The sequence below is a fragment of the Pteropus alecto genome, unplaced genomic scaffold (genome assembly GCF_000325575.1).
Source record: "Pteropus alecto unplaced genomic scaffold, ASM32557v1 scaffold210, whole genome shotgun sequence".
NCBI classification, from domain to species: Eukaryota; Metazoa; Chordata; class Mammalia; order Chiroptera; family Pteropodidae; genus Pteropus; species Pteropus alecto.
In genome coordinates, this window is record NW_006431288.1 from 2776317 (window position 1) to 2789249 (window position 12933).

Genomic DNA, 12933 nt, shown 5'->3' on the forward strand with positions numbered 1-12933 from the left:
CAGTAATGTTTCAGGATACAAAATCGATATACAAAAACCGGTTGCAATCCTGTATACTAATAATGAAATGTTAGAAAAAGAAATGAAGAAGATAATTTATTTGCAATTGCAACAAAAAGAATAAAATACCTAGGAATAAACTTAACAAAGGAAGTGAAGGACCCATACACTGAAAACTACAAGACATTGTTGAAAGAGAGCGAAGAAGACACAAAGAAATGGAAAGATATTCTGTGTTCATGGATTGGAAGAACATAGTTAAAATGGCTATATTACCTAAAGCAATATACAGATTTAATAAAATCTCCATCAGAATCTCAATGGCATTTTTCAAATAAATAGAACAACAGCAAAAAATCATCAAATTTGAATGGAACCAAAAAAGTACCCAAATAGCCAAACAATCCTGAGGAAAAAAGAACAAAGCCAGAGGCATCACATTCCTTGACTTCAAATTATACTACGAGGTACAATAATCAATAGCATGATATTGGCAGAAAAAAAGACACACAGACCAATGGAACAGAATTGAGAACCCAGAAATAAGCCCACTTGCATATGGGAAACTAATTTTCTACAAAGAAGCCAAAAACATTCAATAGAGAAAAGAAAGCCTCTTCAACATATGGTGTTGGGAGAATTGGAAAGCCACGTGCAAAAGAATGAAGCTAGACTGCTATTTGGCACCATACACAAATATTAACTTAAAATGGATCAAAGACTTAAACATAAGATCTGAAACAATAAAAAAAAAAACAGAAAGAAGAAGAAAACATAGATACTAAACCTTGGTCCCAGAGAGGCTTTTATGTACTTGACTCCACGGGCAAGGGAAGTAAAAGCAAAAGTAAATTAATGGGACTACATGAAACTAAAAAGCTTCTGCACAGCAAAAGAAACCATCAACGAAACAAAAAGGCAACCAACTGAGTAGGAGAAGATATTTACAAACAATACTTCGGAAAAGGGGCTCATATTCGAAATGTATAAAGAACTCATACAACTCATCAACAACAACTATAAAATCAATCCTATTAAAAAATAAGTGGAGTATTTGAACACACACTCATTCCAATAAGACATACAAATGGCCAACAGATATATGAAAAGATGGTCAACTTCACTAGTTATAAGGGAAATGAAAATCAAAACCACAATGAGATACCACCTCACACCTGTTAGAATGGCTATTATCAATAAGACAAGAAATAACAAATGTTGGAAAGGATATGGAGAAAAAGTAACCCTCATATATTGTTGGTGGGAATGTAAACTGATACAACCACTGTAGAAAACAGTATAGAGGTTCCTCAAAAATCAAGAATAGAGTTACCTTATTATCTATCCAGCAATCCTTCTTCTGCATATCTATCCAAATATATATTTGAAAATACATATTTGCAAAGTTTATGTACTCCTATGAACACTGCAGCATTATTTATAGTAGCCAAGACATGAAAACAAGTTAAATGTCCTTCAGTAGATGATTTAAAAAGATGATGTTTTACATGTATACAATAGAATATTACTCAGCCATGAGAAAGAATAAAATACTGCTATTTCTGACAACATGGATGGATCTTAAGAGTATCATGCTAAGCAAAATAGGTCTGATGGAAAAGGACAAGAACCATTTGATTTCAATCATCTGTGGGAGGTAAAACAGGAAACAACAAATGAACAAACAAAATAAACAAATTCATAGACACAGACAACAGTATGAAAGTTACCAGAAAGGAAGGCAGTTGGAGTTCTGATGAAGAGAGTAAAGAAGATCAAATACACTGTGACCGAGGGAAACTACACTATGGATAGTGAGCACACAATGCAATATACAGATCATATATTATAGAATTGTATACTTGAAACTATGTAATGTTATTAATCAAAATCACTCCAATAAATTTAATTAAAAAAAAAAGAAAAGATCAAGTGTGGGTGAGGATGTAAAGAAACTATAATCTTTATGTATTGCTAGAGCGAATGTAAAATGGTGCAGTCACTATAAAAAATGGTATGATGGTTCCTAAAAAATTAAATGGAATTACCATATGATCCACTGCTGGGTATACACAAAAGAATTGAAAGCAGAAACTTGGACAGATATTTGATCACCCATGTTTATAACAGCATTATTTACAAAAGCAAAAAAGTGAAAGAGACCCAAGCGATCACCAACAAATGACTAGATAAGTAAAATGTTGTGTGCACATTCAATGGAAGATTACTTGGCCTTTAAGAAGGAAAGAAATCTTGACACACGCTACAATACTATTGAAATTTGAAGACATTCAGCTAAGTGAAATAAGACAGTCACAAAAGGACAAATACTGTATGATATCAATTATATGAGGTCCCTAGGCTAGTCAAATTCATAGAGGCAGAAAGTAGAAAGGTGTTTGCCAAGGCTTCTGGGAATGGAGATGGGGAGTTAATGTTTAATGGGGACATCGTTTCAGTTTGGAAAGATAAAAAGAGTTCTGGAGAGGGATAGTGGTGATTGTTTCACATAATATGAATGTATTTAAAATGCCGCAGAACTGTTCACGTAAAAATAGCTAAAATGATAAATTTCATGTTATGTATATTTTACCACAGTAAAAAAGGGACATGGAGGAACTCCTTGAAGGTGATAAACATGTTCTGTATCTTGTGTAGTGATGGTTACATGGGTGAATATAGATGTTCAAGTTTGTGTACATGAACACTTAATATACATTTTATTTTAAGTAAATGTTCTTTCCTCTTCTTCCTTCTTCTCCCTCTCCTTTCCTCCCCCACTTTCTGATCTCTGGGTTCTTTATTTTGCTAATATATTCACTAGATGTGAATGTTTAAAGAGGAGAGCCTAGGAATAATTCATCTTTATAATTTCCACACTGCCTAGAACGGTGCTTGGTATACAGTCAGTAGTTAATACAAGCTGCTTGTTTAAATTGTGAATTCAATAACTTATATTTAAAACAAATGATGTTTATTATGAGCTTTCTATATGTCATAAGCTCTTAGAAACTTAATGTCATGTATTCCTCCCCAACAACCCAGTGAAGTTGGTATATAATCTCTATTTTTGTTTTAATCGAGAAATTGAGACTTAGTCAACTACATTCTGCCAATACGTACCAGAGTTAGGATTTGAAATGAGCTTGTTTGACTGCAAAGTCTTAGCCTCTTAGCCTCTTCATAAGGTTATATTTTATCTTGTATTTCTCTAAGTACCCATTGACTATGCAATTGTAAAATGGAACATGAGACCAAGAATATCCTATAAACTATTTCCATTGCATCAGGATACACGCTGCTGAGAATTATTCAGGGATGTCACAATGAAAGCCTATCACAGAAGCAGGTACATTTCAGATATCCAAGGAAATGGGTCCATAAATCCCTTCACCCTGAGATCCCTGTGAAATGTTAAGAGTCATTCATATCGGCTTTTCCATCCTCTAAAGTTTGCAGATATACCGATGAAATGTGTCATCCTCTATTATGTAACCTTGATAAAAAGAGAGGAGGCAAGCATAACTCCCTTGAAACTGCTCTGAATCTCTCGGCTTTAAGAATATTGTGAAATTCAGAAATACTGCAATTATAATGAGCAGGAGAACACAGGACAAGTTAAATACCAACTACCTAGGGAATGATCATTATCCCAACTAGAATTCAAATGCCAGAGTCCTTAGTTGTAATTTCAGTGACTACCAATTGCTTCAAAATAAGTAAGCAAGTGTGTGTGTGTGTGTGTGTGTGTGTGTTGTGTGTGTGTGTGTACGTGTGTGAGAGAGAGAGGATGACAGAGAGATAGAGATAGGGTTAAGCATTCATCTTTTCAACAAACTTGAAGCACTACTACATATTAGGTATTGCACTGGGCACTGGTAACACATGGATGAAGAGAGGATATTATTGTATTTAACAGAAGACATGAAAGCAATGAAAACAACAATGGGAAGAGGAAGATTTATAAAGATGGCATAAGAAAGCATAAGATAGTACAAAGTGGAATACTTTATTCCACTTAATACATTATTTCCTTTTAACACGCGGAGCCTTATAGTCAAATATCTCAGTGTAAGCATAGCTACTCCAATAAAACACTCGACTTATTCAGTTCCCTGTGTAACTGATGCTGTCTACTTCTTTTATGTATCATGGGGGGATCCTATGTTGTGATGGCATCAATTGAATGAATCCCAGCCAAGGTGGACAAATATCTGACATGGCAATTCATATATCTAAAAATGACTGAGAATAGACAGTTTAGTTGTAGAAGAGCAGGTCTGATTTGGCCTAAACCTCACGTGCTGCCTGTACATGCGGTGGTCTCCAAAGTGGACATTTGGGTGGACAGGCAAACAATAAGAATTGAAAAGTCTATGAACCACTAGGCTGGGAGGAGTGGGGTCAAGAGTGGATGAAGATTCCTGGTAAAGAGGTCTCAACAGGGCAAGGCAGTCCTCTCAATCACCTAGAGCCTGCTGTAGATCTAACACAGAGTAAGAAGAGTTGGACTAGGACTCAGTGACAAGAAAGAGGATTTCCTCCTGTGGGACAAGTAGGGACCAAGAGACAGAAAGAACAAGAACCCGAGCCCTAAGTTGCTTTTTGCCTTGATTTTATATGGGCGCTGGCTACCTGTGCTTGTGGGGTCCTGTGACCTGGATAGTCAGGGATGGAGATGTTCATGCACCAGATGGGACACAGTAATTTTTGTCTACCATTTCCTTCTTTCTTTCCTTCCTCCTCCTTTAATCTCTTCCTTCTTTTCTCTACCTTTGACTATTCAGTAATTTCATGTTAGGTTTTCTCTCTCTCTCTCTCTCCCTCTCTCTCTCGTAAACACTTTCCCCACCTTTAGTTCCTTTGTCTTCCTTCAACTCTTAGCTGACACCTTGGGAAAATCTCTCTCCTACTTATTTCTTTCCATTTTTGTCTTTCATTTCCTTTATCTGTCTTCCTTTCTTCATAATATTTAGAAAAGAATCCCTAATCATCCAAGAAGTGGCAAATGTATGCTTGAATCAAATAAAATGAAAGCTATGAATCTTAAAATTAAATTTAGCACAACAAAAACAACAATAAAAATTCCAAAACTTTTGAAAGTATTCAGGAATATCTTTGAGAAAATGTTTCTGTATTATCTTTCTCTAATTATGCCTACTTTTCTTCAGCATTCACGATAAATAGAAAATTATCGTTCATTTTTTTTTTTCTCTTTTACATAATTACTTCTTCCACAACTTTGTTTTCTATTATTCTTCACTGGTAGTATATAGCATTTTGGATAATTATGAGTTAAATTATCTTCTGTAGGCTAGCCAGAAAACTTAACAACCACTTAAAACATTCTTTGTTCCTATTATGCAATGGAAACTTAGTTAATACCATAAATCTTTAGATCCACTGAAAATGTTTAATATTCAAAACTAATTTTTAAACATCTAATTGATCAGCACCTTTATGGGAAGTCAGGTCAAGTCCTTCAGCATTTCTTTGATTTAAGCAAAATGTACCATCTCCAGGGAAGAGGAGGCCAAAAGGGGTCACATGGTTTCCTCTAGCAGCAAGGATATGAGAAGAAGGTCTGTGGTTCTCTGTTTTTACAGCCTAAGTGGCTTAAATTAGAATATGAATATAAAGATGGGGAGGAGGAATTATGAAATGACATATATTTTAGGATTAAAAAACATACTTCCATAGTGATCACTCATTTTCCTCACAATTCTGGAAATGCTCTGGCATTGGCATTCTTGTCAACAAATTACTTGCTTGCTTTGTCTTGGTTTGCAGTGTCCTTGGAGATGCTGTGTGTGCAGTGGGAGGCCGTGCAACAAGAGAGGACAACCTTTAGGATAGGTTCAAAGCTAAGAGCACCAATGATTGTCACTGAACCCTCCTGTGGCCTTCATTCTTTGCATTGTTTGCAGCATGATTTTTTTTCAGTCCCAGAAGAAGGAGTGGCATTTATCAATGGGCAGGTGAGGGGAGTTAAGCACCAGGAAACAAAGGAGACAGCCAAAGGCAGGACAATAGACTAAAATGCAGATTTGCCTGATCTTTGGTAAAATACAGTTCCTGGGAACAGAGAGGGGGCTTTGGAATTCATCCATTTGCAGTACTTCGGAACTGTCTCTGTTCTCTATATCTGGGAGGGGATACTATAAAGCTGAAAAGAAGAAAAAAGGTCTTGCAGGAACAAATCCAGACTCTAACACATAAAAACCGTGTGACCAAAAGCAAGTGACTCAAATCTTCTAAACCTCAGTCTCCTAGGCTGTTATTTGGGGTTCATAATAGTCTGAAAATTACATGAAACGATAAGACACAGAGTGAATCATGAGTAATAAAGTGTGTTTGTTTTAAAAGGCCCCCTTCCCTTGCTCATTTTATTAAAAAGTCTGTAGTAAGATCCTGTAGGGAGAGTGACATAAGGCTCAAACTCTTCCTTTTTTAACCTTCTTTATCAAGGAAATGACACACAGATCAAGGGTAAGTGTTGAGCTGCAGAGACATCGCATCTTGAATTTTCACTTCTTAAAAAAGATACACCAGGGTACAAGAAGCTTCAGGAAGGTGTCACTTACTGAGAGGTGGGAGGGGACTGAGAAGGCAGCCTCCACTCCAACACCCACCCTATGTAAACTTTCTCTCAAATTCAACTAAATCCCAATTAGCAAAAGCATCTTCCTGCAGGGAAAAAAATAAACAGACAAACAAACCTGAAATAATCTGGCACTATCTTGTATGGATTAAAAAATTATAATCAAGAAAGGTTAACACTTAGTTCCTAACTTAATAGGCAATGAAATTTCTGGACCATAATTACTTCATTTCATGATTGTGAACACTGTTTCTTGTTAATAAGTAATTTAATAAATCCTCCCTTGCGAAGGTCAAATAGGACCTATTTGGCTTCTCCTCTCTGCATCTCACTGTTGGACCCCATCAGATTTGCACCCTACATTGGCCAGTGCTGCTGTCCTCCCTGACCCCTTCAGAGCCAGGTACACAGGAAAAAAACAATAAACAGGCCAAGGGCACAGTCCCTTTTTAGAAGCTGAAAGGAAGGGAAATGAGAACAACAGGACTAAACTGAACCCAAGGGCCAAGTTTACTTAAAGGCCAAAAATGAACAAAAGGACTTAGATAAGAGCGGCTGAGTTTTCCAGAGCAATTCAGAAAGCCAGGAAGCATATGTCTTGAATCCTTTACAACTTCTCTCATCCCCTGCTTTGGCTTATGGTATATGGCGTGTGGCATGTGTTGTGGGGGAGGCAGACACATTCCTATCCTTCAGTGACATTAGAGAGTCAGAGTGCAGCCAGCCCTGCTCTTCCAGGCCTGCTGAATCCTGCAGCTGCACCCCTATCCTAACATAGCAGCTTCTCAGGCAGAATGGCTAGGCAGCCTGTCTGCCCCTACTGCTTCCTTATCCTGTGTATCTCCTCGTATCTACAGCAAGGCAAACCTCCACAGAGACAGCCTCACTTCCACATATATTGCTCTATTGTCACCAAGAAGATTCCTCTCAACTCTGCTGCCCTGCTCAGTGTCTTGCCCTCAGGGATAGTGAAGCCTTTTGCATAGTTTCAGATCAGATTGCAACCAAAGATGGATTCAACTGTCCCCTCTGGCAAGTGATTTAAGCAAAACCCAAAAGTCCCTGGCCTCCAACATCTCTAACCAACTGCTGTACATGAATATCCCAGCATCATATTTTGACAAGACTAAAACCCTTTAAATATAAGCACTTTGTTGCTGCTGGGGTAATAATATATTGTAAGAGACTGAGTCTGGTTAAGATGGATTAAAGCATTTAACAAATATTTATTATTTTAATCCTTAGTATCTACCACATATGTACTCAGTACATAAGACATGATTCCTAACTGGCAGGAGCTCAAAGTCTAACCAAAACTACACATAAGTGGCAGGTCCATGGTGTGTATCTATTAGAATAGAAATCTGTAGCAAGCATTATTGGAATTCAGATTAGAGTAATTCTTGACTACAAGCAGAAAGGATGCTGAGTGGAATTGGGAAGAAATTAGTATCTTTGGGGGCAGAAGGTAGGGCAGATGAAACTGGAAAATATTGAGAGTATTACAGGTTGTTATTGAGGAGTTCCATGTACCACCAGTGACAACATATATATATATGTTGCTTTATAGTTAAACAGAAAAACACCATATACTTCATCTCACCTGATGGCATAGATTCGGCAGATATTGTTCTCATGTGTCCGCACTTGAACTGAAGTGCTCAAAACCATATAGTAGTAGAATAAGAACCAAACCCAGGTATTCAGGTCCCTGAGCACAGTGCTCTTTCTAGAAGCCAAGGTAGCCTGTGAATGGTAAAGTACATACGGGCATGGAGAGAACACTTACAGGGGGGTAGGACCAATGGAGACCAGCCTTGTTCAGATGCTCTGGGGCAAGAACGGGCTTTAGAGCAGTGAGTCTCAACTCTAATTCCACATTAGAAATTCTGGGAGAGATTTTTTAAGTGCCCACACCTATGCCCAACTCCAGAGATTTTGATTGCATTGGCTAGAACCTGGAAGGCGAATTTTTAAAAAGCTTGCCAGTAGGTAGCTGGGTCAGCACTGCCACTTGAAGGGACCCTGTGGACCTACTCTGCTTCAATGTCTTTTCTGTCTTCATCTTCCCAGACCAAGAGCCAAGCCTTTGCACTTCCTCAAATCCTCATTTAGCTTTGGCAACTTAAGCACTGAAATGTAAAATCATGTACTTGTTTTGAATAATTTAGCAGTTACTCTGAATTTTTTAATTTACACAAAAAGAAAAGCTGCTGATCATAAGTACAAAATATAGAGAAACACCCAGGCAAACAACAGAATGTTGTACTTGGGAGCTTGACTGCCCCACTGCTTTGGCAAAATCCTGCTGCTCAGATTATTCCTCGGCTGTAGGTAACCCTCAAATACTTGGTTCCAAAAGGATTAGCTCAGAACTCCAAATGAAAATGCAGGGACATTTTAGAAAAGAGTTATTAAGCATAATCCCAGATCAGCAAGCCTGGATTATCAAACCTGATTATCCTGCCATATAAAAATAAAAATAAAACAGTATATTGGTGGGACTTTTACCATTTAGAGGAACAGTTACAGCAACAACTCCTACCTCCATCCTATACCACCAGCTCAAAATATTCATAATGTGGTCCCAATGAGAAACTAAAGCAAATTTAAAGGAGATTGAGGCCCATGAAGAAAACACATCTGGCCATCATCACTGCAATTGAAATGGCTTAATAGACACTAGCCAACCACACTGAGCATCCTGGGCTCCTTTCCTGATGTGGGCACTGATTCAGACACAGGATTTTTAGAGACTTGTCATATCTAATCTAATGGAAAGACACAGAACATTTTTAAACCAACAGCAGATAATTGTAATGAAATGATTCTGGCCAAAAGGGCCCATTTGTAATAATGAATTCAAATCAGATTCATAGAAGCTAGAATTCGGCTGTAGTGAATACCACCTTCATTTTTTCCATATCCTCTCTCTTCCAAGAAGGCAAAATAACTCAATATTCAAATAATTATTTTTACTTTTTAAGTAGCTCTGTGAAGTAGTTATGAGGAAGATAATATTGCTTCACCTATATAAATGAGTTTCATGCACGTTCAAAACTTCAGTGTCGTCTTTGGCACATCACTTTCTAAACATCCCTCGATGCAATCAAGGATCTAACACATTAAAATGATATCTCCAAGGAAGGAAATCATCTGTATCTAAACTGGGGAATTTCTCACTAGAAAATTCAAAGAAGAACCCAGTTCTCTCCATTCTTTTGCTTTTCTTACTCAGTCTTTGGTCTCCAATGTGATTTTATTCAAGATTTGACACAAGCTTGGGATAGTTTGATCCAGGGCAGCCACATTTGAAAAGACTTCCTGTGGCTGATGGGTGTGGGAATCATTCAATTATTTTCAATACTTTCTGAATATTTGATGCATTCAGAACACTAAATTCCCAAACACTGAATTCCTAATGGAACATCTGTAAGGAGACTCAAGAGTGACTATACTTAAGAATTACATTTTTAAAAAAAGCAAAACACAATGCAAGATAAAACATGACATGTTTATCTGGGGTTGAGGCTATGGAATTCCAGAGACTGGAAGCATGGTACCAACAAATAAGTTTTTCATTGAGATGGGAACACAGATGTTAGCCAATACCAAAGGAGCATAGAAAACAAAAGGAGAGACATCAGGACTCCCCCAAATCTTCAGAGAAATTTATGTTGTTTTAAGAAACATTACGCTAGTAGTAAAATCAGAACCTTAAAATATCGGAGAATAATAAAATTTAAGTGATGAAGGCAAAAAAGGAAGAGAATGAATAATAGGCAAACGCATATAAAATGGAGGCATTGATAAAAATGAAGAAAGCAATAAAAGAAGAAACTACAAGAAGTAAAAAGAAAGAGGATATAAAGAGATTAAAATGTGGACAATGTGCTGAATTTCTCTACTTCAGGGCAAATTTTACTGAAGAGGAGAGGCAAAATCAACATAAAACGTGTGCTTACTTTTTATAAAATAAAGCATGCAATCAGGTAACAGATAACATTTGTATTCAAACATATAAGGTTTTTTCCTCTCCACAAAGCACAAAAAGCAACTATTCAGCTTTTTCTTTTTTTCACTCTCATTCCCATTACCAAGCCCAGCTGCTAAACATTAGAATTGAAGATCATGAAAACAGGCCAGCAGCTAATAAAAAAAAAAAAAAAAAAAAAAGTAGATTGTAGCTGGCCGGCCCTCTGCTGGTGGAATAGTCTTATTGCAACCTAGAAAGCAGCTCAAGTTTTTTGTTTCTGATTTTAACTTTTAGGGGCAGGAAAAGGAAAGAGGGTTTTGGAAAGTTCATCACTGAAGCTTTATTAAATGGTGGGACTCTTTGCACCCAGTAGTAGATTAGAAAATAAAGAGAGGTACATGGCAGCGTCAACATCCCTTTGCACCTACTTTTACCAGCATCTCCTTGGTAAATATGCACTGTAGCCCAGGTGCTACTCCGATCTCTAAGTTGACTGATTCATTGCAAATGTGCATCCACAAGTCATTTCTCAGGGAGGGGACTCCTGAAACTTCTTTGAGACAATGAAATAGGCATATTACATTCTACTCTGGGACAAGCTGGGGGTTTCCCTCTTGCTGTCAGGGAAGGTCTGTGTCTATCCTATTTTTTCTCTCTCCTCCTGAGGCCCCCGATTACCAGCAGGCAGTGTTCTGAAACCTGTTCCTTAGCTCAAAAGAAGATTCGGCTTAGGAAAGGATAGTTGGTGTCCTAAGTGGTCTTTATTTTCTTCCCCGGGGAGAAGTTTTTCTAGATGCAGAGAGGGTTCAATCATGGGATCTAAGAGAAGAACAAGAAGGACAACCACCCTCCTCCATTCTTTGGAGAAGCCAGGTTTTTTGGCTGCAGAATCTGGGGCAGAATATTTTATTCTTACCATAATCATCAAAGTCAGAGATAGGGCAAAGACATTCACCCTGTGTAGATTGTGAGTCAGAGTTAAGCTGGGACGTCCCTGAATCTGTCTCCTAGGACCAGAACTGCCTCATTAAAAGCATAAAAGATGATATCTGCTGAGCTGGTGGAAAGTGGTGGCTGAATTTCTATTAAAGTCTCTGCTGCAGCAAGTCCAGTCCCCAAAGGTTCATATTCCGAGAATCTCCACCCCTCTGCCTGGAGCATGTAAGTGATTCTCTGTAACTCATTAAGGTAAAACAAAAAGCATTCCTATTGTGCTTTTTGCACAGGAGTGATGTCGTTGCATAAAAGCTACATGTTTCCGCTTCTTGTCCTGAGCCTGCAAAGATAAAACTGCCCTCATAATTTATAATAGGGGACCCAGGATCACCACACAGGGTTGACATGGATGGCTGCATCTTGAGCAGACTCATAAAGGGCCGTGGCCCAGCACTAGCAATTGCAGAGCCTGGAATTTTAGGTATCTTTCTAAGAGGAACAAGCCAGCCTATCTTGAGCATTTTCCTGCTTTATCTCATACCTTCCAGCCTGTGAGAGAGCTACAGGGGAACTCAGCCATTTTATATGATCCCCCAGTGTGTCAATTCCAGGGCTCTCTGCTCTCATCTTGGTGCCAAGACAAAAGTGAATCTAGCTATGTCATGGACTCAAAGCTACATGTAGTCCCAAGCATGGACCTCAGTGTTCACTTATATGATCCTGGACCAGAGAAGCTGGAGAAAACGACAAACTTGTCCAGGAGAATGGGTGTCAGCTGCCACAGTATGCAAGTGGGCACCTCTGGAACCTGCAAAGTCCCTCTCACATGCTGCAATCCCCCATGCAAGCCTTCTGTTCTCTCTCTTGATCGCCCCTACCCACATAAACACATAGAGGGGCTCAGTCCCCCGCTGAAGTACAGCTCCCTACCTGAGGGTGGCGCTCTCCCCCTGCCGGACCGTCACGTTGTCCATAGCTTTGGGGAAGGTGGCATCTCCGCTTCTCACGGGCACTCCTGTGGGTACAAGGAACAGCAGCCTGAGAGACACGACCACGAGGCACTTCCAGGGCAGGAACAGGTACCCACAGACCCCCATCCTCGACAGCCACAACTTCCCAGAACTCCTGCAGCGGCACGGTCCTTGTCCCCTGCCCCACACACCAGTGAGTCTCAGGAAGTGGTGTGGGGAGAGAGGAAGGGATGGAGCAAGCCAGAAGCAGAGAGGGAGAAGAAGAAACGAGTCCAGGCTCTGCGGAGTCTAGTGATTCTTCCTCAAATCCTGCCTCAGCTTTCCAGCCTGGCAGAACCAGATGCCCCTCCTGCAACCAAAAAAGAGCTTTCTTGACGCTCCCCTGGAGAGGAGGAGGCAGCCTGGAAGGGAGAGGAAGAAGGAAGGTGCAGGGATGAAGGTCACAGATT

At 39.0% G+C, this 12933-nt stretch overlaps 1 protein-coding gene across 9 annotated transcripts in view; it reads right to left on the reverse strand.

The window, feature by feature from the left end:
• The window catches only part of OPCML (opioid binding protein/cell adhesion molecule like), a 478631-nt gene that overhangs the window by 464413 nt on the left and 1285 nt on the right, over nt 1–12933 (reverse strand). For 7 of the 9 annotated variants that reach the window (XM_025039585.1, XM_015597398.2, XM_025039586.1 and 4 more), the window contains exon 2: nt 12444–12528. In XM_025039585.1, the coding sequence (XP_024895353.1) occupies nt 12444–12528 (85 nt within the window). Of the gene's footprint in view, nt 1–12443; nt 12928–12933 lie in introns of those variants that run through there. The other 2 variants (XM_015597394.2, XM_015597392.2) reach the window with 1 other exon arrangement.